The 24,741-nt window shown below is 40.2% G+C and overlaps 1 protein-coding gene across 2 annotated transcripts in view; it reads right to left on the reverse strand.

The window, feature by feature from the left end:
- LOC146834522 (noelin-3) overlaps positions 1 to 24,741 on the reverse strand; it is a 607,486-nt gene that overhangs the window by 255,922 nt on the left and 326,823 nt on the right. For both annotated transcript variants that reach the window (XM_085601914.1, XM_085601913.1), the window contains exon 2: positions 14,625 to 14,771. In XM_085601914.1, coding sequence (XP_085458040.1) covers positions 14,625 to 14,771 — 147 coding nt within the window. The remainder of the gene's footprint in view (positions 1 to 14,624; positions 14,772 to 24,741) is intronic.

Genomic DNA, 24,741 nt, shown 5'->3' on the forward strand with positions numbered 1-24,741 from the left:
GGGTGATCCGCCAAGTGGAATCAGAAAAAAAGGGGGATTCCAAAACGCTTTTTCCCAATGTTAATTTCCATAGGAAATTTTAGACACAGCTACAGCCTGAATTGCTGAACGAAATAACACCAAATAGCCATTGTTCCAGAAAGCGCTCTTTTTGTCAAATGATGTAAATCGGTTCAGCAGTTGCAGAGAAATGTAAAGGTTTTTAAGATATACAACTGGGGATGCGGAGGATCCGCAATCCCATCTGAGTTCTAGTACTGAGATGTGATTGGCTGCCAATACTTCAAACTGAGTCACATAAAAAAGCTTTTAAAATAGTAAAGGTGGCAGCGTTGAAACACCCTGACCCCAAAAAATGGCCAAAAAGCATTCTTCCAAAATATTTTTGGCAGGAATTGCACTGGATCCACGACTTGCATTGAAGTTTTTTTTTTAAATGGAGAACGGCTCCCTTGCTTCATTTGTGATATGCCCCCGGGGGGACACCTCCCAGGGGCATGTGTAAATTATATAGGCGGTGGCACACATGTCACCCCTCCTTGGAGCCTTAAAGCCCCAGAGACCACCACCTTCCCAGGGTATTTTTGGACTGCCAACTCCCCAGGGTAAACGATGGGCCTATGTCAGCCCGGAGACCACATTCTCGGACTTGTGTTCTGTAATGGTGGGGTGCTACACGGCGCACCTCCTGCAGCCATATATTTCCCTGGGGACTACTACCCTGCAGGGCTGGCTCCTGCTACCTCCCACGGTGCCCACCCTTGGGAGGTAGCTGTTTGCTATGGCGGGAGCATTACAAATCCAGTCAAGCCATAGCAACCTCTGCTCTGCTTCATACAAGCAAGAGCATGCAAAATGCTCTCTCTTTCATGAAAGAGAGCAGAATTGCTTCTGGACAGAGGACGCTGCATGTTCAGCAGCTCACTCTGTCTAAAACAATGCTGGCTCCCGCAGGACGCGGGAAGCAGGCAGGGTCTGCAGGGGCCTTCATGCTCCCCCTACGGTCCCCAATGTAAGAAACTGGGTACCCTTGGTGGGACCAATGCAAAAAGAACAATTGATGCACAGAATGCAGAACAATGTCATACATTCACCCCAGTACAGAGATCTGGGCCTAAATCCATTGTTTTTATTGCTCTCCACGCCATTCCAGTTTGAACCCAACCATATGCAAATCAGTCTTGACCTTGCACCCAATGGGAACAGTACAGCCAGAACTGCCAGGTCAGGCCTTCCCTGGACAGGACAGGAAACAAGCATCCTAGGAACGATTTCGGGGTTTCACCAGCCAGGATAGCTTGACTCCAGTGGCATAGGGAGCACGGGACCCACGTCTGGGCATACCCGTCCCACTCTGGGTAACAAAAGCAAAAAGAACAATTGATGGACAGAATGCAGAACAATGTCATACATTCACCCAGTACAGAGATCAGGGCATAAAACCCGGCCATTTGCAAATTAGTATTGTCCCTGTGCCCAATGGGGCCAAGGCACCCAGTATTGTGGCCAGGCCCCGGGGGATGAGTTCCTGGGGTCAAAACTAACCCGGGAGATGGGCAGCACAGCCCCCTCCCACGTTTTAAAACAAAATATTAAACAAATAGAGAGAAGGCCCTTGGGGATGGGGTCACTGGGGCCAAAATCATCCCACGGAAGGGGGGCCCTTTACCTTATAATTGAAAAAAAAGGAAAAGCTACTGGCACGACGCCAAAGGAACTGCCCTCTTTCTGCACCACTCTAAAATTGTGCATCCTGGTGCACTTCTGGTTAGGGGATTAAGTCCCCTTAGCTCCTGAGGGCCACAGGACTTTAGTGGTCTTCTTCCCCCACCAGTAGTGTGCCAGGAGGCGGGTTTGCAGAGTGGTATAGAAAGGGGGCATGGCCACCACAACCACTTTGCAATCCAGATGTGTGGGGCTTCCTGCAGGTAACAGGATGGGTAGTTGGCCCCCCAAGGACCCTCAGGAGTAAAGTGGACTTTACCCCCAACCAGTAGTGGGCCAGGAGGCATGTTTGCAGAGTGGTGGAGATGGGGGGGTGGCCACTAAAGACCTCTCAGCAATCCAGATGTGTAGGACTAAACAGAGGAAACAGTAGGGCTATTTTCCCCCCCAGGGACCCTCAATAGCCAAGGGCACTCAATGACCCAACTAGTAGTATGCTAAGAGGTACATTTGCAGAGTGGTGCAGAAAGGGGGCAAGACCACTGAAAACCTCTCAGCATTCACACTGCATGGTACTTGCTGAAGGTAACGTGAGGGGTAGTTGGCCCTCAAGGACCCTCAATGACCAAAGGACTTTATCCCCCTACTATTAGTGCACCAGGAGGTATGTTTGCAGAGTGGTGGATAAAGGTGGCATGGCCTTCGACAAGGTCTTAGCAATCCTGCTGTGTGGGAATTACTGGAGGTAATAGGAGGGGGAATTGGCCCCAAAGGATGCCCTTGGGGGCCAACTGCCCCTCCTGATATAGTAATATGCTAGTCAGATAAAGGCAGCAATATTGTGGTGTTATAAAATACCAAATACCTAGAAGAAGGATACAGACAATTGAGTGTTATTACTTTCTATGAAGAATTGAACAAGGAAACATTGGCAGAGTCCGTTAGAGAGTACTAGGAGAAACTGACAGAATGGATAGACAAGGGTTTGATATAAGAATTACACCTATCCTTCCACTAGACCGATTGAGTCATCAATTGATATTTACTGGAAAATACATCGCAGTACATCAATTACTTTTTAAGATCATTTGCAAGTCCTTTCCCCTCATATATACAGGACAGCAAAGATTTCCTTAAGGTAATAGAGAATATTTATTCAGGAGAAAGATTATACACTGTTAACCTTGAATGTATGCAATCTATATATGTGTATCAATCATGATTTGGGAATTCAAGTCTACTGAATCTTTTTGTGAGCTAGATCAATTTCACTCTTATTACATTCAGAAATGTTCTTAGGTATGATTGCCTTCTGTCTAAAGTACACTTTGTTCTTATCTGGCAATCAACTATACAAATAGACCCAAGGCACTGCGATGGGAACCTGCTTCGCCCCCAGCTATGTGAATTTGTTCATGGGCTGTTGGGAAGAGCAGGTTTCTGGTAACATCTTTGCATTAAATGACCACATAGTGCTTTGGGTCAGCTATATTGATTATTTCTTCCTAGTTGGGAATGTGTCAGAAAGGTCCGCCAAACGGTTTGGTCACGGTCTCAATGAGAAGAAACTTAAGTTTAAATTCACATGTGCCACCAGAAATACAAGACAAGAGTAGAATATTTGGATCTAAAAGTAGAGATGAAAGAGCCAAATTGAACACAAGGCTGTTTCATAAAAAAATAGCAGGGAACAGCATTTTGCATGCCGAAAATGTGCTCATCATAGGAATCTTGTAAATAGTATTCCAATCGGGGAATTTCTAAGAGCAAAAATGAATTGTAGTTCACAAGTGACACAGAGATTTTAAGACAGAGGTTACAGTCTAAAGTCTTTAGCTGGAGCCAAAGAAAATCAGAATTCGTGACAAGAAGCTCTCTCCTACAATCCAGGAAATATGGATCAAACATATTGGTGGAAAAGGCAAATAATGAGATTTATTACCACATTTATCACTGAGTCAAAAAAACGAGGCAGATATTACACGCACATGCCTTTAATGCGAAATGGGATTCTCTCCAAATATGTTTTAGAACATCATAAGATTTCATTCAGAAAGAACAAAAATCTCAAAGATTTGTTAGGTCATAACTATGTTGCGAAGACAAACAAGTATACAGATCTTTTCAATAAATTAGTCTTTGTTCAATATAGGAAATACATGAGAAAAAGAATAATAATATTACCAATTTTAGCATTCCCAGTAGCCAAATGTGTCTTCAACAATCATCTGAATTTCAATTCTGATTATTGCTTATACTGTCAATTGTGTTAATGTAATAAAATGTACATAGGGAGCATGATTCATGCATTTAGGAAATACAATATAGAACACCTGCAGTAATTTAAAATCATGATCAACAATACTAACCCTGGGCATAGTTTGCGTAGTAGCACTACACGTAGCTACAGTATCAACTATGGAGCAGGCTCTGTCCAGTTAAGCTATAGTTTTTGATTAGATTTGATTGTGTATGGCAATGTCTAGCAGTGAGGATTAAAACTTTTTGTTCATTAAAATGTCATGAATATGTTGAGGTTTATGATTTCATACCTGGACTCATTTAAACTGATGTTAATGATCCAAAATAGCCCACTAGGCATCATAGAATGCACAATTAGTAGGGGACACTTTGAACACATTTGACAGGAATTAGGTTTTTGATCCAATTTGCTGAATAATGCACTTCAGGTTACAGGCCTGGGTCCATTTGGACTTGTGTTAACTGAATATATGCCATAAATTTGGTTTATGATCCAATTTGTAATATTGATATAGTTCAGAGAAAAGAGATGCACTCCTCTTCATCCTTGTTTTTTAATCTTTCTTTGACCATTGTGCTTTTGACGGCGTGCAAAACCTACTACGTGCTTCGTCTCTTTGCGCTGCAGCAATATACCTCCACAATAGGAAACTTCTTACAGAATCCAACAGGCTGCACTGCCACACCTTGGTTTGAATCAAATGAATCAATTTCTTATATGTTACTTTATCCTTTATTTCAACGTTCATTTTTCATTTGACTCTTTTTACTCTTGTTTTCTGTTCAGAAGTGGGATTCTCTTCCATATTGGACTACCCACATCAGGCCACCCACATTAGATGAGCATATCTGTAAACTATCCATCCCTATTTATCTTATTTCCTTTTGTTCGCCATTGCTTATCATATTTCAGCGATCCTTCTTTCCCTTTATCGATATGTACACCAGATTTCCATATTTTTTTAGTTTTCACCCCCCCAAACTTCCCCCTTGCCCCATTCCCCCTCCTCCATCCCTATCCCCCAAGACCCCCCACATCCCCCACACCCCCACCGCTACCATCCCCCACACCAACCCCATATTCCCACCCAGCCCCAACCCCCCACCCTTCTTCCAATATTCTGGCAAAAGGGCCCATAGCCCTTGCGATGGGGAGAGACTCGCCCCTTGAATCCCCATCTCTTTTTGTCATAATTAGATAAACATTCTATTCAAGCAAATGATTACAGTTACAAAAGACCCCTGATAAATACATATTAAACATTGCTTGAATTAAATATTGTGCAAAAATGTCTTCTTTAGACTTCACTTTAGATGTATATTTTACATTTCTAAATTTTAAGATTACTAAAGACAAATTCAAAAATTAATTACTTCGATAAAAATATTATTTACACATACTCTAAGAATCTCCTCTATAAACTCAACATTGATCTAAAGCATATTTGTATGTAAAGATTTTAACATTAAAAACAAAAAAATTTGCAATGCCTTTTTAATAGAAATATTCATAATATTAAACTATTTTTAAACTAAAAATATAGCATAAACTTTACAACTTCCACAGAAAATGAGCAAAACATTTTTTTTAAATAATTGTGAAAATGGCAATTTATTCAACATTTTAGAAACTCTATATCTTATACCATTCTGGGAAAACTTTTTCTTTTGATATTGTGTTGAAACTACCCCTGGAATGGTAGTTCTTTATTCTTCTGTTTAGTGGTAGTAGAAACACAAGTCCTCATTCTTTTTAGTAACAGACTATGGGGCCATTTTCAAGGTGGTTGGAAACGGCTCCGACCTTTGGTTGGAGACGTTCCGACTGCATCGAAATGTCCCGTTCGGATTCCTTTCCTACTGACCAATTATGATGTGGTCGGTCGGAAAGGAATCCAAATGGGCTTTCAGAATGGCTTGCAACGAGCTTGGAGAGCCTGCCATTCGGAAAGCGGCCGGTAATCCAAAGGGCAGCTCTTTCCGCCCGAAGGATAACGATTGCAGATTCTTACAGGCCTTTGTGTGCCGGCCTTTCCGACACAGAAAGGCTGTGGGAATCCAACTTTGGGGGCCTCAGCAGGACCCCTATGGGTGCAAGGCCTCTTGATGGCAGCTTAGGGACAATGCAATGATGAACTGCACCTCAGCTCTTTACAATGAGAGCATGCTTTTCGGTCGAAATGCATGCTCCTATTGCATAGAATATGATTGCGGTTCGGTCACATCTCAATTGCTGGTTTGGGACCACCGACAGGAGGTCGATCGGTCCCACTTCCAGATCGATGTCAGATGGACTCAGGTCCTTCCGACTTCAAAATTGGCCCCTATGTCAAGAATAGGCAAGAATAAAAGTGATTCACGGAATATTACTTAGAATTTTCCCAAAGAATTATGCATAGAATATATTAGGTTCTTTTTCATAGGGCAAGCTAAATTTCTAGCAAATGAAATTATCCCCAATAAAGCAAAAGGATGAATGTCTCTATAATTACTCAAAAATCAAAGGGGAAAGGATCACTTGACCTGAGCAACCAGGGTTTGCAACATTCATATGATTAATAAAAAAACCCTCATTCGCGTACTCAAATCGTGAGGCGGTATATCTTGGTTCTCCGCCCTATATTTACAAACGTGACAGCATCATCAGTGGGTTTCTCTTTTGTCGTATGCTTCCTCCACCCGGAGGAGAAGCACTGGTTAATATAGCAGTGATCAACGAAAATGGAGGTGACTGGTGCTTGAGTGAGGTGAATTGTGAAAGTGATGTTAAAAAACTCGTATCCCTAGATATAAAATAAAAGGACCTTTTATGGACACTCTAGTGCGTTAGACTACTAACAGGTCTTCGTACCCACAACACATTTTTTAATACCATCTTGAACCTAGACCAATTAAAAAAATTAAATCTAGGGATACGAGTTTTTTAACATCACTTTCACAACTGACCAAGTGGTGGATATTATGTGATGACTAATGTATTCTCAATAATATTATAGCAAGGACAAGGTTGAGAACAAGGTTATAGGAATACTATTACATGCAGTTGTTCTACATTATCCAGTTGACTAATACGTTTGTTGTGCCTGAGCATCGAAAACAATGTACTTGGTTATACTTTCTTAATCAATGCTTGTTTTGTAATGGTTTTAATAACTAACATAAAAAATATGTATTTATTTACAGTCATTTTATGACTGACACATGAATCAGTCTATTAAATGGAGGACATTCAGTTCATCCGCAAAATGATACTTTACATTTCAGAAATAACCTTGCAGCGCTATCCAGGAAAATAAGAACATTGGACTCAAACAGTTTTTAAGTACAATGAAAAGATACATTGGTAGACACAACAGGAAAACCCAATACTTTAAATGTAATGCTTCCTCTTTAAACTTCACAGAGGAAGTACACACATTTGAGGATTTCATGTTGTTAGTTTTAAAGAAGATTAAAAATAAATAAAATTAGAGTTGCTGGAACATTGCCAATTTTCAAATCAATTCCTGAAGAAACTTTCCTTCAATAATCAGATTGTAGTCTAACCCTGTGACAAGGATACAGCCACTGCAAATAAGGATGATAAGAAAGGCTTCAAATATTACCTTACAGACCCAGTTACTGCATGATGTTAAAACAAAGCACAGGAAGAAGTTGCAAACATTAATACAGCTGTCAAACAATCAGGTCAGGGACAGGGTTTTGTGAGAAAAATTTAAATATTTTAGAAGTCAAATTCCCTTTACCAAAAGCAACTTGTTCCCAGGTAAAACCTTCTGATGGACTGTGGTCTTTGAATTAGTGGAAATGCATCTATAGTTATATTTATTTATTTGACAATTTTGAAAAGAACAGCACCATCTTTGAGAGAAAGCTCTGAAATTATTACCACTACTGGTGCTTTTAATAGTGAATCTTCAAAGTGATGCACTAGTGATGACGGACACTGAGTCATTGTTCACAAATATCACAAAGAAGGGGCTTCTAACTATCACTAATAACACTTTAGAAAAACATATGCATCCCATATCAGTTCTGATGAGTCTTATCCTAATGGGTGCAGAGTAGGATCTAAAAATAATTTCGAGTGTAAAATTAAAGAATTGTAATGGGCGCTATTTCTGCTCTACGTTGGTCAATACTTTTGTCTTTTAAAAACAAATGTGTTTCAACTTTGAGAAAATGTTCCTTTTTGCTTGCCTACCCCAATGTTGATCTCATTTGTTGCTGTGCTTTTGACTCTGTGCACTAGGGCACTGCTGTCCAGTGTCAATGTGTGTGCTCGGACCTCTAAAAAATGCAGGAATTGGCTAATCCCTCTTTGGCATATTTAACTCGACTATGAGGCCATGCTATGTAACTATGCCATGCCTATGGCTTAGAACAGTGTTTCCCAAACTGTGGGTCACAACCCACAGGTGGGTAACAAGCCTATTTTTGGAGGGTCGAGAAAGTCCGAGCAATATATAAGGATGCCTTTAAATTCTGTGTTTATCTTGTCACATTTGCTGCTCTTAAAAGACAGGGTAGGCTATGCCTTCAGACTGATTGCTTCTTATGTGTTTTAACACATGGATTGACATTTACAAATGCCTCTCACTGTGTAGTCAGAGAAAGGCAAGTGAATTAGTTGACAATGTTGCTGGGGCACAAGGCATGTGAAAGGAAAGTCTGTACAATGATATATTTTGTAGGATACAACAAAGTGTTGCTGGTAAATGAACTGTACACATTCAGCAGTTAGGAAGAAAAAATGAAACACATGTTTTTTGCAATTCTGAAGTGTGATGGAGGCAAAGATTTTACTAGGATCAATACAAATCAATGAACTTTCCTTGGAGATGAACAAATGGTAAATATTCACTGAAACCTGATGTCCATTCATTGTCATTAGTGTGGAATATAGTTTTATTAGCAAAACTGTTTGTCTGTACACATTTAGTGGCTATTTCAAAGGAAAATGTGCTGTCTGTAAATGACAGTGTGCTACCACACAAGGCTTTAGTTACATTAAAAAAATCACTCAACTTATGTCCTCTAAAGCTAGGTTGGAGGTGAAAGTTTGTCGATCTGAAACTTTGATTCTGGTTCTAAAAGATTTGGGAAGCACTAGTGTACATACTTAAATATCACTTGTGGACTGCACTGTGCCGTCTACTTGTGGGACACTGGAGTGGCCAGTGTCACACTAGTAGATGACCTGAGTACTCCCAGGGGATTAGGACCAACCACCCAAGCCAATCCATCCAAGGAGCGACAATTCAGGGCTGAAGAAACACATTTCTTGCTAATAACTACATCCAGATCAAAAGGTTTTTCCATGGAAGTTTGCTGTCCTGGTGCTAATCAGTGGTCAATGTAATGAAGGTGATTCCAGAAGGCATAATCATTTATTCTAGAGAAGGGTTTTTCATGGAGACTTTTTTTTAAATCCGTTCTATGGTAATTAAGCAATATGCTTAATGTAGAATCTTCCTTTGGCAGAGGTGCATAAAGTAGTATTCTAAACCTCCAGGAATGCCTTTACTGCATGTACAAAGAAAAATACTTGGTAGTAAATGGTAGGGTTTTACCTAAATCTACACAAATAGCATGACAATCAATAAAAAAGTGCTTCCTCCCAATCTTAATACTTCGCAGAACCTTCCCCAAATTAAGACATATTCATTCAAGTACATTGGCACCTATGTATCATGTATTCTTAGCAGTAGTGTAAACCAAAAAACATTCACTGTGGCTGATTGAAGCTGCAACTATTATTTAAACATGCAATCTGACATGTCAAAATAATCTTTTTTCCCAGGGTAAAATCTTCCATTTAAGCATTTACAAGTCACCCGTAGATTGGCCATGTAGCCTCCAAGGCTACATGGTATTTGAAGGTGGGACATGCAGAATGTACTGTTAACATGTGCATAAGGGAAAAAGGTCCTAAATGCTATTTTCACTGAAAGAAGGCTCTGGCTGTCCTATAAGGGAAACTAGAGTACAGATTAAAGTCTGCTATTTCTGGTTTCGGAACAGATAAAAAATAGTTCAACCCCAAATTTTTAATATTCAATAAAAGCCCAGTGCAAAGGTGAAGTTATATATTTACTATATATAATTTAAGTAACTTTGTGAAAAGTTCCTGTTTTCCTTCCTGAAACACCTGGAGAATAATTTGCATTAGCACCCTAGCAGCTGGCATGTTAGGTGTGAAAAAATAGTCCCAGATCAGGGACCATGAACTTGATGTGTGGAGGTGTTTCTCTTCACCTTGCTGAAAAACCAGTTAGGGTGGCTCTGGGAACTTTATTAACTTGTAAGAGGGTCTACCTTTTACCATTAAATGTAAGGTGATACCTGGGGAAGGCAAGCCTTTGTTCCCTACAGCCAGATTGGTACCAAGCCCAGAGGGAGGGTAGCTACCCCAGAACTGGGTTGAAGTTATTAGGGATGGGACTTCTCATTTGCCCAGCCACATCTTTGGGTAGGCACGCAGGCTCTGTACTATGGAGGTAGGAGTCCCCTGTTTTGTATTTTGGAAATAAGATGCACTGTAGGATTGTTTACAGTAGGGCAAACAGGAACTGCTGCAATAGCGGATGAGGTTTCACCTGGGAACTTGTATCTCATTGTTTAGGGAAGATCCTGAAGTCACCCACTCACTAGCTGGTGCCAATCATAAATGGGGCTCCCCAAGGATCCTTCTCAGAACACTCTCTGAACCTGTGGAAGAAGAGAAGATGTGCTGCATCTGCGGATGAGACCTATGAGGAGGCCTGTGGGACAACATTGCCTTCCACAAAATAATTTCCTAGCTCAACATGGCCTTAATCATCCTCATTGCATCTAGTTATATTTCATGAGTGGAATGCAGTGGGAAGGCTGCTGGTTGTGTATATTGTTGTGAGCTCTACACTTTATTTATAATTATAGCCCACTATATCTCTATTGTTTGTTTTGGTCCTGTCTGTAAATGTCTATTAGTACATGGCTTTAATATTTTCAATATTGTCCCATTTGTCCTCTCCTCTTCAACTGATACTATCGTGATTTGATTTGATTTGATTTGTAGATTTGTAAAGCGCAACGTATGCCCGAGGGCGTCTTGGCGCTGGAGTAGGTAGGAATAATCGGCTATGGCATTTCAGTTGACAAATAGCCAGGTTTTCAATAGTTTTCTGAATGACATAAGTGATGTGCTGTTTTTTATTTGGATTGGTAGACTATTCCATGTTTTTGCTGTTCCCAGCATGAAGCTTCTACCCCCCCAACGGGCCTGCTTGAATCTGGGGATTGACAATAATTGCTGGTGATTTGACCTTAAATATCTGGTTGATGTATATCTTTGAAGATGTGTTCTTATGTACAATGGTCCTCTGCCCTGTAGAGCCTTATATGCTAGGCATTGTGACTTGAATTTTATTCTTTTTTCGACTGGAAGCCAGTGGAGGTCCCTCAGCCTATGGGAGACTGGTTCGTGTTTGGGTATATCTAAAATTAGTCTTGCTGCTGCGTTCTGCATTCGCTGAAGCTTCAGAAGGAGTTGAGATTGTAGCCCTACATATAGCGCATTGCCGTAATCCAATCTCGAGAGGGCCAATGCTGTGACCAGGGTCTTCAATGAATCTTTAGGGTTGAAAAAACTTATTTTCTTGATCATTTTCAGGATGCCCCAAAAAGTGGAGGCGAGTTTATTCATCTGCCATTTAAATGTCAGTCTTTCATCGAAGATAACTCCCAGATTTCTAACCTTTAGGACTGGGATAGGGCATTCACCCATGTCAGCCGGCCACCATCTTGGGGACCAGAAGGTGGTGTTTGTCCCTAATAGTAGTACCTCGTTTTTTTCGCCGTTTAAGACAGTTTTTCTGCATCCAGGTGTTTATCTGGGACATACAGACATTGAATTGGTCTGCTGTATCCTCGATGTTGTTTGAGATTGATACAACCACCTGGGTGTCGTCGGCGTATGATATCTCCGAGAAGCCACATTGCCTGATAATTGCTGCCAGAGGGGCCACATATATGTTAAACAGCGTGGGGCTCAAAGATGAACCCTGTGGCACCCCCCCCCCCCCCCCCCATGGCAGGATTTGGATGCTGATCCATCTGCTTCTATTACAAATGATCTATCTGCTAGATAAGATGACAGTAAGGTGATGGCAGTGTCTTGAAGTCCGATCTCAGCTAGTCTACCAATCAGGATCTTATGATTACCAGTGTCGAAGGCCGCCGAGAGATCCAACAAGATCAAGGCGGCCTTCTTTCCTGCATATAATGTACTTCTAAGCTCCTCTACTGCCATTATTACTAGTGCAGTCTCTGTCCCGTGGCCTTCTCAGAAACCGTATTATGAGTGGTCCAAGAAGTTTCCCGCGGTGATATATGATGTGATCTGCGTATTAAGTAGCTTCTCCAGAACCTTAGAGGGAAACGGAATCCAGGAGATGGGCCTATAGCTGCTAGGTTCATTAGGATCAAGGTTAGCTTTTTTCAGTAGTGGTCAGACTGAGGCTGACTTCCATGCCATAGGAAAAATACCAGATTGTATTATATCTGAAAATAATGTTTTGAGTTGTTCGCTGAGCATTTCTGGGAAAAAATGGAACACCTTGGGTGGACAAGGGTCAGACGGTGCCCCTGACTTGGTAGTCTTGACCACTTGGGTTACCTGTTCCATCGTCGGTCCAGAGAAGGTGAAAAGCTTGTCTGATGCCTCTAATCCTGGCCTGGGTCCTTCATGTGGAGGGGTGTAATTGTCCGGGAATGTTCTATATACAGTCTCGACTTTGTTTACAAAGAATTGACCTATGGTGTTACAGAAATCTGGGCTGAACTTTTTCCGAGCATTCATTGGGAGATTTGCCAGTTTTTTTACTGTATCAAATAGTTCTCTACTGGTGTCTTTAGCTTTCTGAATTTTCTGTGTAAAATGTTTACTCTTTTCCTCGACGATCATTTTCTTATATTCTGACAAAGTATATGAATATTCGATCTTTCTTGTCTGGTCGTAATTAGCTCTCCACTTTCTTTCAGCCCTTCTACATTCTTTCTTTTTCATTCTTAGCTTTTCTGAGAACCAAGGTTCAGAAGGTTTTATTCTTTTTGGTATGAAGTTCTTTTTAGGGGCTGTCATGTCTAATGCTGTCTTTATCCAAGTGGAGATTTTTTTAACCCCAGAGTTGGCATCTGAATTTAGAGTTGGCTTTGAGGCACTTAATTGGGCATGTAATTCAGGTATGTTTATTTTATCCCAATCCTGGTATATGACTGGGGTGTTGTTATTACTTAATGGTGTTTTATGCCCATTATTCTGTACCGTGAATATTATTGCTTTGTGATCGGTCCAAGGGACAGGGATAATTTCCGAGATTCTTATCCCCGGATTGGAAGTAAAAATCCCACCCAGTGTGTGTCCTGCGACATGTGTTGCTTGTCTAAGTTTCTGTTCTAGGGAGGAAATTGCGATGGTCTCAGTGAATGTGACAATATTTTGATCCTTTTCTTTTTCAAGATGATAATTGAAGTCTCCCAGTACTGTGAAATCTGGGTAGTTTATACTAGACTCTAAAAAGGGGCTGATGTTGTCAATTAGAGGGGTCCGTGCTTTCGGTGGACGATATATGAGGAGTCCTTTAAGTGTATCATTGTTGTTTATCGATAATTGGAATGCTAATGTTTCACAGTCCGGTGTACTGCCCATTGAGCATCCTACTACTCTGGTTTCTTCTCTGGAGATAATAGCTAATCCTCCTCCCCTCTTGTGTGTTCGGTCAGCCCTGGTAATGACGTAGCCTGCAGGGACAACATGTTTAGGTCTGGCCTATAGACACATTTGACTGCATTGCCTGGACCTGTTTCCACCTGTGCCCAAGACAAAGAAGTAGACTCCAGGATCAGTTGGAATCCCTGTCTAAACTAAAGGGCCACAGCAAGCTGCAAGAATCCTTTTTCTTGAAATGCCCAGGAGACCAATAGCAACTTGACTTAAACTACATCCTGCTGGTGGTCTCTGCCAGTGTGAGCATTGATCCCCAAGTGCTGTTTCTGAAGTCCTGGGACCCTTGTCTGTGTCTAACTGGGCTTCACCTAACAGCTGTGAAACGTTGAAACTTCCCAGGGTTGAAGCAAAACATATCTCCCTAATAACTGCATCCACATCTAATGACTTTTACAAGATCATTTGCTATCCTGGTGCTAAGCAGTGGTCAAGGTGATTAAGGTGATTTATTGAATATCACAGATCCCAGCGTGCATTGTCATTCATTCTAGAGAATGGATTTTAATCGAGGCTTTTTAAAATCAGCTCCTTGGTAATTAAACAATACATTTAAGAAAGAATATTCCCAGGGCTAAGGAGCACAATGTAATATATTAAACCCCGAGACACGCCTATACTGCATATACAAAGATTAAACAAAAACGTTTAAAATTACATTTGGTACAAGATGGGAGAGTTTTACTACCCAAATAGTTTGAGAGTCAATAAAAAAAGGTGTGTCTTCTCAGCCTTAATACTTCTCGGAACCTTTTGTATTAAGCCATGTTCATGCAAGTACATTGGTATCTATGTATCATGTGTTCTTAGCAGAGAGGTAAATCACAAACAATTCACTGAGGTTGATTGAGCATACAATGCAACTATGATTTATTTACGAATACAACTGGCAACATAAAACAAAAATGGAACTCGAGATTAGCTAAATTACCTTCTCTAATAATTGCTTTAGCTGCTTGCTTTTGGCATCCCTTGAGCATAGATTTTGTTCTGGTGCAACTACGGTGCAAATACATCTCCCATCCGAATCTTGTGCGGAACTGTAAACTTGCCACCCCTCCTTGGGACTCACTTGTGCCTGTGTGAGAAAAACAAAAGTGTTTCAAATCTGCAGCCATGTATGGTATGCTGATTTTTCTGCATTCGATTCTTATTTTTTTTTTATTTATTGCGATTTTATAATGCGCGAACATTAACCGAAGGTGCCAGAGCGCTTTACAAAAGAACCAGTCGCGTTCCATAAGGACTTTGGATTACATGAGTTACATAGTAGATATAAACAGGAAAATAATTGCAAATGTACAAGTGGAGTGAAAAGAGAGAAAAATTGCAAATGTACAATCTGTAAAGTCACTCAAGGAAGAGATACACACAGATAAACTCTAAAATCACATAGGAATGGTAGTAAGTACAAAGGTCTACTACATGTACTAGTGGTTAGAGATAAATATGTATACAAATTGCAAATTCACTCAGGATTACATTTTAACAGCGATTAGGCTTGGACAATTATATATTACATTTTTTTTTTTATTCTTGATAATTGTTTTTTTTTTCAATTCTACTGCCCACATTCCAGAAATTATGTGTATACGACCCGACAGGGAACTCCAAGTTCATTTAAGGACGTATGAGGGTCAGTCGACTACCCAATGATGAGTGTTGATGTGTGCGAGTTCCCCCAAAAGAAATCCACTATGGTCAGACAGAATTAACTGTCACTGTCAGCACTATGCTCACTGTGGTACAAATGAGATTCACTCCATACCCTACCGGATGCAAACACAAATTTTGAAGCATAGTTACAAGTCCCGTTGCGCTGCTATTGCACTACTCAATGTGGTGCAAGAGCGACACAACTCCAAAAAGAGATTTATGAAGGCACGCAAGGCCACTTTGCATTGCCCTGCGTGTCTTCTTGTAAAGCCTTGCAGCGCAAATCGCTGCCTATCCCTTTCTCTGCACCAGGGAGGCATTATATGGGTGTTGTGTGGGTGTTTCTATGCAACTCACTGCGTTTTTGTTGCATTCCCAGATTTACCAGAACTGGTAAACCTCGGGGTGCACCAAAAAGATATGCCTCCCCAGGTGAGGCAAAATGAGGAGAAATATCTTTGTTTCTCCTTGTTACTTCCTCTTTCTATGTGTGCAGCACATGTAGAAAGAGGAATTATTTGCCTCTCAGGATTGTATTATGCAGGAATGTGTTCCTTCTTGTACAAAAACAACCTTCTCTGCAACGCAGGCACTCCTGCACCATGGTGCACAGGTGCCTGTCTTGGCGCCACGCAGCCAAACAACGCCAGCGCAGGGAAAAGGACAGCATCGTATTCCTTTTAATACATCGCAGTCCTGACTTGCTGTGCTGCATTGAGTTACTTTGCCCTAAATATGGCCCTTTGTATTTAGAGATGGGGTGCGGATGAAGAAAAAATAATATCAACATTTAGCTAGTCTACCTCAGGCCGATCTGCAGATGCTTTCAGCCATTCAGAGTGGACTGGACAGGCCCATTTTTCCTGCCACAGTTTTATTTATTAAATTAATTTCTGCTTTTAATTTAAGATCTGGCAGAACCACCTACAGCCCTAGTTGACAGAGGTCAATGTTACATAAAGAGGGTGTGGAACCTATATGTAAAATTCGCAAAGCAACATAACATTGAAGAATTCATGATAAAGTTCTCCAAAAGTCTACGTTTTGAATTTTCACTATGTTCACCATGTGGTGGCTTATTAATAGATATCTAATTTTTTTTAAAGCATATTTTATTAGCACCATCTGGAACACCTTCACAGCAGTTTCCTTAGAAACAACTGGTAAGTGCCTAATTAGGCTTTAGAATGTATCTGATTAAGCACTGTAAAAATGTGGCAAAATTAAAGTAGCGAGTAAAATGGCAGGTGTTATTAGTTTGCAACAAATCCTTTATGGAAATCTTTTTGGTGCTGCGCTTAGAAAACGAATTAATGAGGTTTATTGTAGGAACAAAGTACTTGTACTACAGAATAATTTAGAATATAGTGAGCACCATACAAATTGCAGATTTTCCATGAAAAAAAGGTTTCTTGCAGTTGTTGCGGCCCCGTTCCGGGTTATGTTATCACTCATCGCTGATTGGCTGAGATTGAGTCCTCACTTTGCTTGGGGTGCTGCCCTTATGCACACTTGAAGTTAATTAACTTATTACCAGATATAAAAAGAATCGAAAAATGAAGCCATCATTTCCTTGGCAGAACCAGGCCTCGCCAAAATTTTCAAATATAACTCCAGACTTTCCAAATTGCACTATGCTAACACGTGGACAACCTGCCGTTCAACGTAATTAAAATGACTGTTTCGTACCGAGCATTCTTTTATAGTGGCTGGTGTGCAAAATGTACCACTGTGTTTCTCAATTATGTTCTTTAAACTTACATTTGATTCGACGTTCCTATTTTCACAATCACTTCCAAAAGAAGAAGACATACAACCACAAACGCATCCTGAACCTTTCATTTGGGACAACATGGGCAACCCCAAAATAATCACCACCTGCACATGGTCTTAATTATCCTCATCTTGTGTACTTATATTTTATGAGTGGGATGCAGTGGGAAGGCTGATGGTGCTTCTATATATGTTCTTGAATCTATACTGTATTTCTTACGCTGCTCTCTACACCATGTTACCGGTTCTAATGGAGTTTGAACCCACTACATTTCTATTACTTGTTTTGGTACAATTTGTCAATTATTCTTAATTCCTGTCATAAGTGTTTTGAAGATTGTCCCATTTCTTCTGTCCTCTTAAATAGATACTCGCTTGTTTAGGATATCATTTTTAGGTCTGGCTACAGACAGTTTTAACTATTTTGCATGCCTTATGCATTAAAAAACCATAACTAAAATGCATAAATACATATTTACATCAGTCATTATCTCTCCTGCACTACAAGTGAAGACATTTTGCTTGATTTCATGTGCACATGTGATAGTCTTTTGATGGTGCTGGGATGCCACCTCACTGGGAAGATCTTAAAAATCTTATACAAGAAGAAACCCCAAAGAAGGGGCACTGGACACTATACTTTCCTTTTCCTGTGAGAGGATGCTATGCTGATTGACTTTTGAACTATCCTTTGCATTTGAAGCTACAGTCGATAGCTGAATGACTGAACCTTCTTTGCCATCCATTTTCATTTTTTTTTTCTCACGCTAATGGACTCACCCTTTCCCCATCTTCATAGTATTTGAGCTGTTAGACAACTAACTATCCTTCTACCTGAATGGTGGTAGGACTCTTAACTGTGATACTGACTCTGATACTAACCCTCAAGGAAGCCTGCTTAAATGTTTGGTATTGTTATGCAAGCTGTGATACTCTTAACTGAATATATGAAGAAATTACTTGTGGCAATGACTTTTGAATCTTTAATACAATACCCAAATTAATCAATTATATGTCTGAGTCGATTAATGAGTCCTGTTGACTTTTCCATTCAATCTGTGCTATTTGACTTAATGTATTGTAGGGAGAATCATCAAGCTCTGACAGAACATCAAGTCTTACTTCTTTTGTTTTGCTTTGCAGTTGCAGAGCTTATGGTCTGCATTAACCTAGCTCAACTTAACTTCTTTAGAAAGTTGGGTCTTCCTGTTGCTATTCTTTATTACTATAGCATAGTTTTGAGAGTGCAGTATTTAAATCTGATCTCTAATTTATGAAGTTGGTTGTCAATTAATAGTCCCCACAGGGATAGCTACTGCTGAATTTGGGCACCCTACATGTTATCTCTATTGGTGGAGAAAGATTCATCAGGGCCTCTAAATGGAAACGTTTCAGATTGCCTAATCATAAAGGGCCCAGTACGGTTAGCACAGTAAGGAGAATAAGCATAGAATAACTCTTTTTACCATGCTTTACGCTGCAACATACATAAAACACCTTACCTCCCTCTACCTCTACCCATCTACCACCCCTTAACTCTAATCAATCCTTCCCCCTTTCGCCTTACACTCTTGACCTCTACCTGCTCATAAAGTCTAAAATGCCCCTTACCCCCTTTACCCCTACCCACCCCTTAACCTCTTAATCCTAAAAAAAACTTTTACCACATTTATCTCTACCCACTCCTAAACCCTAAAAAACATGCAGGCAGGTGACTTAACCATTAGGTTAGATCTTCATTTAGACCAATCCTTTTGCAACAATCGAGTCATAAAGCAAAACTATTCTATGAAATAGCCTAGTGTTTGCTTAAGGGGGTAATTCCATAATTTGAATTTAAAGATATTTGGTATAAGTGATATCCCCTTCCTGGGAAGCATTTTATGATCGAAATTAACTTAGAGACTATTCACAAATTTGTGTTGCCTTCTGGTGCCCTTTTTGATGCAAATAATATGAATCCTACTGATTGATCGGACATACCTGCCTTTAATTACAAAGCCATAGATGATGGTGCTAGGCCTTTCATTGGATAACAGTTTCAGAGATTTCATTAACTATCAGCCTGCTGAATGAAGAACAAATGCTACATTAAAGAAGGTTTATTCCATTTGCCAGGCATGAAGAAGGAACTTACTGGATAGTACACTAAAGTGAGTGACGCAAGTACACTTCTAAGCCTTTGGATATTTGTGATTAAAGCTTAACATTTTACTACTTCGCAGCCACCAAACCTAATTCACATTTAACCAGGCAGGGTGGTCTGTAAATAACAGCCAATTTATAATGGACTATTTATTATCATTAGGCATATGCTAGCCATGGGCTACTTATCAGGCACAATGTCAGTTCTGTCCCATGTTAATAGTGTCTTGAAAAAGGAACACATTTTAGAAAAGCATATAGTGGATGAGGCCCATTCCATACACCCGGGACTATAGCAAAGGTAAAACAACAGTGTGTCTAAAGGGAAAACATCTGGAGAATACAGTGAAAATATGACATTTCTAGTGGATAATGTTTGTGTTCTGTCCATAACGCGATAAAGTGAACACAAAAGTGATAGGCTTAGTGTGCTGCTATAGCACTAGCGATAAGTGGATCCAGAACTATTGTAAGTATTTTGCCCACCAAGTGAGTTACGAATCCTGAGCTCACGCACCTATGTAGGCTGAATAGCATTTATTTCTAAAATATTGCCTGCTGCATGGACTACCTACCATCACTGTAAGAAAAAGCTTGGCTGCTTGAGAATTCTGAATTGTACTTCTCTCCACCTTGCCGCTTCAGTTGTCTTAGAATGCATGCAAAGTGAAGCTGACATTCTGCAACAATGTGAGCAATAGCACATTGTTAACTAGTAGCAACAATGGGTGTCAGATACACTAATGTCGTTAGGGCATTCCTCTTTGATGAGTAGCACCAGTGGGTGTCATATATACCACTGTCCCTCGGGCATCCCTCTTTAACGAATAGCCCCAATGGGTGTCAGATACACCACTGTCCCTAGGGCATCCCTCTTTGACGAATAGCAGCCATGACTGTCAGCTACACCACTGTCCCTCGGGCATCCCTCTTTAACGAATAGCACCAATAGGAGTCAGATATACCACTGTCCCTCGGGCATCCCTCTTTAACGAATAGCACCAATGGATGTCTGATACATAACTGTCCCTCGGGCATCCCTCTTTAACGAATAGCACCAATAGGTGTCAGATACATAACTGTCCCTAGGGCCTTCTTCTTTAATGAATTGCACCAATGTGAGTCAGATACACCACTGTCCCGTGGGCATCCCTCTTTAACGAATAGCACCAATGGGAGTCAGATCCACTGTCCCTCGGGCAACCCTCTTTAACGAATAGCACCAATGGGTTTCAGATACACCACTGTCCCTCGGGCATCCCTCTTTAACGTATAGCACCAATAGGTGTCAGCTACACCTCTGTTCCTCGGGCATCCCTCTTTAAAGAATAGCACCAATGGGTGTCAGATACAGCACTGTCCCTAGGGCATCCCGCTTTGATTCCCTAGCACCTGCTGTTGATGAATAACTCCTGCACTGAGACCTGTGCATGCTGGTGTGCATGTAAAGAACACAAATATTGATATATTTCACAATTCTATGCAATTCAGTCAAATGATGCTATCGAAGAATTAGGATACCATTCAGCTAAATTGATCATTAGTATGAAAGTTCAATATGGTTATTTTCCATGACCTATGCCTTTCTAATACTTCTGCATATTTTGCCATTGCACTGGTCATAATAAATCTAATTTTTATTTGGAAACTATACAATAAAAAATGGAAAACCGATGTGTATTGCACAATAAAGTAATGTAGAACAATCCTCATTCTACCTATAGATTGCCCCCACATCTGAAATGGCAAGGGACTTAATTAGTTAGTACTTAGTAACTAACTAATAGATATTTTTAAAATCAATGTAAGAATAAATAAATAATGCATTATTATTGGTTTGGTAAGGCCAAATATCATTCAAACTGAGCATGTCACCCATTTTTTTAATACTACACATTAGTAACCTTTGCTGGTACGATTGGGAAACATCGTTTACAACGCGGGGATTACATCGCGATGCCATTACATCGCGGTTTTTACAACGCAAGTCGTTACAACGACTTGCGCTAGATGGCGCTCTAGGACAAGGAATAGTATAATTTACTATCCAACACCTTCCCTACTGTACGTAGACTGGAGTTGGAATAGTAAATTATACTACTCCTAAGTCCTATTCCTTGTCCTAGAGCGCCATCTAGCGCAAGTCGTTGTAACGACTTGCGTTGTTAAAACCGCGATGTAGTGTACCGCGATGTAAATGTATGCATTGTAACGTCATACATCCGGTACGATTTACCAAATATAAGGCATGCATTAAACAAGTTTAATAAGATATCATGTTTTTCCAGTCAGACAGACACAGCTTATGATAAACGAGGTAAAGAGAAATAATTACAAATACATATAGCATCATTTATATTCATAAACATTGGGTTTCTATTAATAATGTTCAGAGCCTTAGCAACCTTTTGGTCCTTTCTAGTACAATGATTACTGGCCCTTAGTCTCCCAAGGCTTAGAAGCTAATGAATGGCACTGCAGTGCTTCAGATTTGGCAGGATAAGGAAACTGCTAATTATGCCATAAATATGCATTTAAGAGTTTTATAAAAGCCCACAGAAGGGCCTCGTGATCACTGATCTTCCTAAGCATTTACGGCACTACAGAAAGGATAAGTAGGAAGATAAGTAATGTTTATATTAAGAATTAGCACAATATGCAAATAATATCTTCCTCTGTTGTGCTTTAATGTGTTTATATTTTAATGGAAGCCATGGTGTCCTTGGGCAGTTAAGATACGTATATATTTCCATAAAAGTATAACAATACATATTATAATTATAAACATTTCCACAACAGCAACCGCAATAAAGTTGTTTATGGCATCCATTGGGAAAAAAATGTATCTGTAAGTTGTATTTATATAGCGCTAACTACCCCTGACAAGGCATTGAAGCACTTTGTGGGGAGTAACAATGGCACAGAATGCTGGATGGGAAATCTGGATATTCACTGCTGCAATGTAAGAGCAGTTAGAAATGAGCTTTGCTTTTCATTGCTTTAGCATGGAGTGATCAGGCAAGCTCTAAATGAATTGCCGCGCCATCATTCTGTGGACTCTAAGGAGATGAGTACCGGCGAATGGCGGTCTGCAATATAATTCTTTCTCCAGGAGCTCTGATTCTGCAAACTGGTGGCATACAGTATTTCTTCATCTGCATCTGTCCTGTGCTCTTACACTGAAATCAGACAACAGGGCCCTCACTTCAGGAGGGGTGGGACAGCTTATAAGCAGTTGAGTTAGAATATCACTGATGATTTTCTCTTTTCTAAGTGGGCACCAAGTGAGGTTGGGGAAGGTGGCAGGATAACAGGTATACATTGACTTTGTTAGGTAAAAGTAAAATAATTGCTCATGGATTTGTCAAGGCAGAAATGTGGAATTCCATGGTTAATATAACCCAATATGACAATATTTTTGGCCAACATCCAGTAATCAGATTGCCAAGTAAAAGTAGAAAATCTTTATTGTATGATTACCTAAAATCCTTTACAAAAGGCAATGTCATAAAATGACACCAAATATAAAAATATAAAAGACTATATAATCAGGTTGGATTATAGCATATTGATTCATAAGGATCGAACAGGATTTGAGGGAAGCCTTCATTTTGATGTCAAACACTTCGGTTCAAAGAAAATTGGCATCATTATATGTGATAAAGGCATTCATTAAAGTCAGATGGAAGTTTATGTTCATGAAGTAAGAATAATTCAGTATTTGTTTGCATAGTCCAGGTGATGTTTAACCGCCTAAAAAAAAGAAACTAACACAAAAGACCTCACCAATGCTTTTTGATCAGCACTATGCCTCTGGCACTCGAAGATAAGACTAGGAGCAATTTCCTCCCTTTTTTATGCATTGATTGTTGAGCCTGTCCAAGCAACGAGAGGGTAGTGACCATACACTTGGAACCATGAATGTATGTCAGATAATTCACTATCCGATGTTGTTTAATTGATTCCATTGTTTTCTACAGTTCAGGAATCACATATAACTGTGCCAGGGAATGAAGTGAATCTAGCTAAATCAGAATAATTTCATTTTCAGTGGTTTTCTGTTGCATATGAAGGTGGGTTCTAATCCCAAGGAGGGGCTGATAGTGTTCCACAATTTGTAGGCCTTTTGCTACCATAGATGCCATTCTCCAGCCATTTACACACCCGCTGTTGGATCATTTTTCCACCAAACAAGCAGAGTGTGTAGCGTGCTGATATTTTGGACCTTTTTCCCAGTAGATTTATGGGGCCTTGAATTTGATCATGAGCTCAGGTGGTAGCCGGGTGAAAGCTTTCAGCAGCAAGGGGGAGCAAAACTGTGTCAAGAGATATTCCCTAGTTTCCCGAGTTTCTGGCTTGAAAAGTTGAGTGGGTTTCCAAGGCCTGAAGGCTTGTTAATGGCTAGCGAGACAGGCTGACATCACATAATGTCAGTCTTGGTTTCATTCATTCTATCAGTCCTTCATTCACTGCAGAAAGTTCTCTAGAGTTATGGTTGCCAAGTTTTACTGGTCCATACATGAAGTCCTAGAATGAAAAGCAAAAAACTGGACTGCAGCAGCACATCATGCATATGGCTGGGAAACTTGGCAGGGCTGTAGAGAGGTGGCAATGGTATTAGAATTATTTAGGTTGCTGGAAGTGATTTTTTTCTACTGTGTGTACATTTATAAGTGTAAATAGAAATGCTTTAGCAGGTCTGTCAAGATGGTGCACACAGATGTTGAACAAGAGAAAAGAGAGAAATAGTGTGAAAGACAGCGCAGACAGAGGATTGAACTGTTTCGATCCTGATTCTTTAACTATTGTTCTCAACAAAAAATTGGAGCCATTCTAGGGCGGTGTCCGATGTTTTCACCCACTTTTGTAACACATCAAAAAGAACGATTGGGTCAATGGTTGTACACAGCTGTCAAAAAATTGATAAAAATAAAAGAAATTCTTCACAAGCACTCCCAGCCACCTACAAAATGTTGGATTACTCGCTGAGTTCACTTGCACTCCAAAATTGTTGGATAGGTCTGGTGACCCCACCACTTTCAAAATCCATCAGCTGCCACTTTATGGGACATTACTGCCCATAGATACATCCATATATCCCTCGGTCGAGAGAACAGGGGTAATGTATATGTGCATTAAGGGACAATAGCCATCAATATTATTATGTTTTTAATGGGTAAAATATAAAATCTAGAACGAATACACATTAATGTACATACAGTAGGAAATTAAAAGACATGTTGATAGAGACAAGATGCTGAAAAAGATTTTGGAAAGAAAAAAAATAATGATGTGAGCATTTTTAATTCGCATGGTAAGAAACATCCATGTAGAATGCTAAACTATTACCCACATTTAAATTAACAGATACACACAAAACAAGACACAGTGTGGGAGGGGCGCAGAGCACATAAAGGGAAGGACAACCATTTGGCAAAGGAAAGCGACCCAGAGAAACTCTCAGAGTAGAGATT

This window comes from Triturus cristatus, chromosome 4_2 (genome assembly GCF_964204655.1).
Source record: "Triturus cristatus chromosome 4_2, aTriCri1.1, whole genome shotgun sequence".
Classification (NCBI taxonomy): domain Eukaryota; kingdom Metazoa; phylum Chordata; class Amphibia; order Caudata; family Salamandridae; genus Triturus; species Triturus cristatus.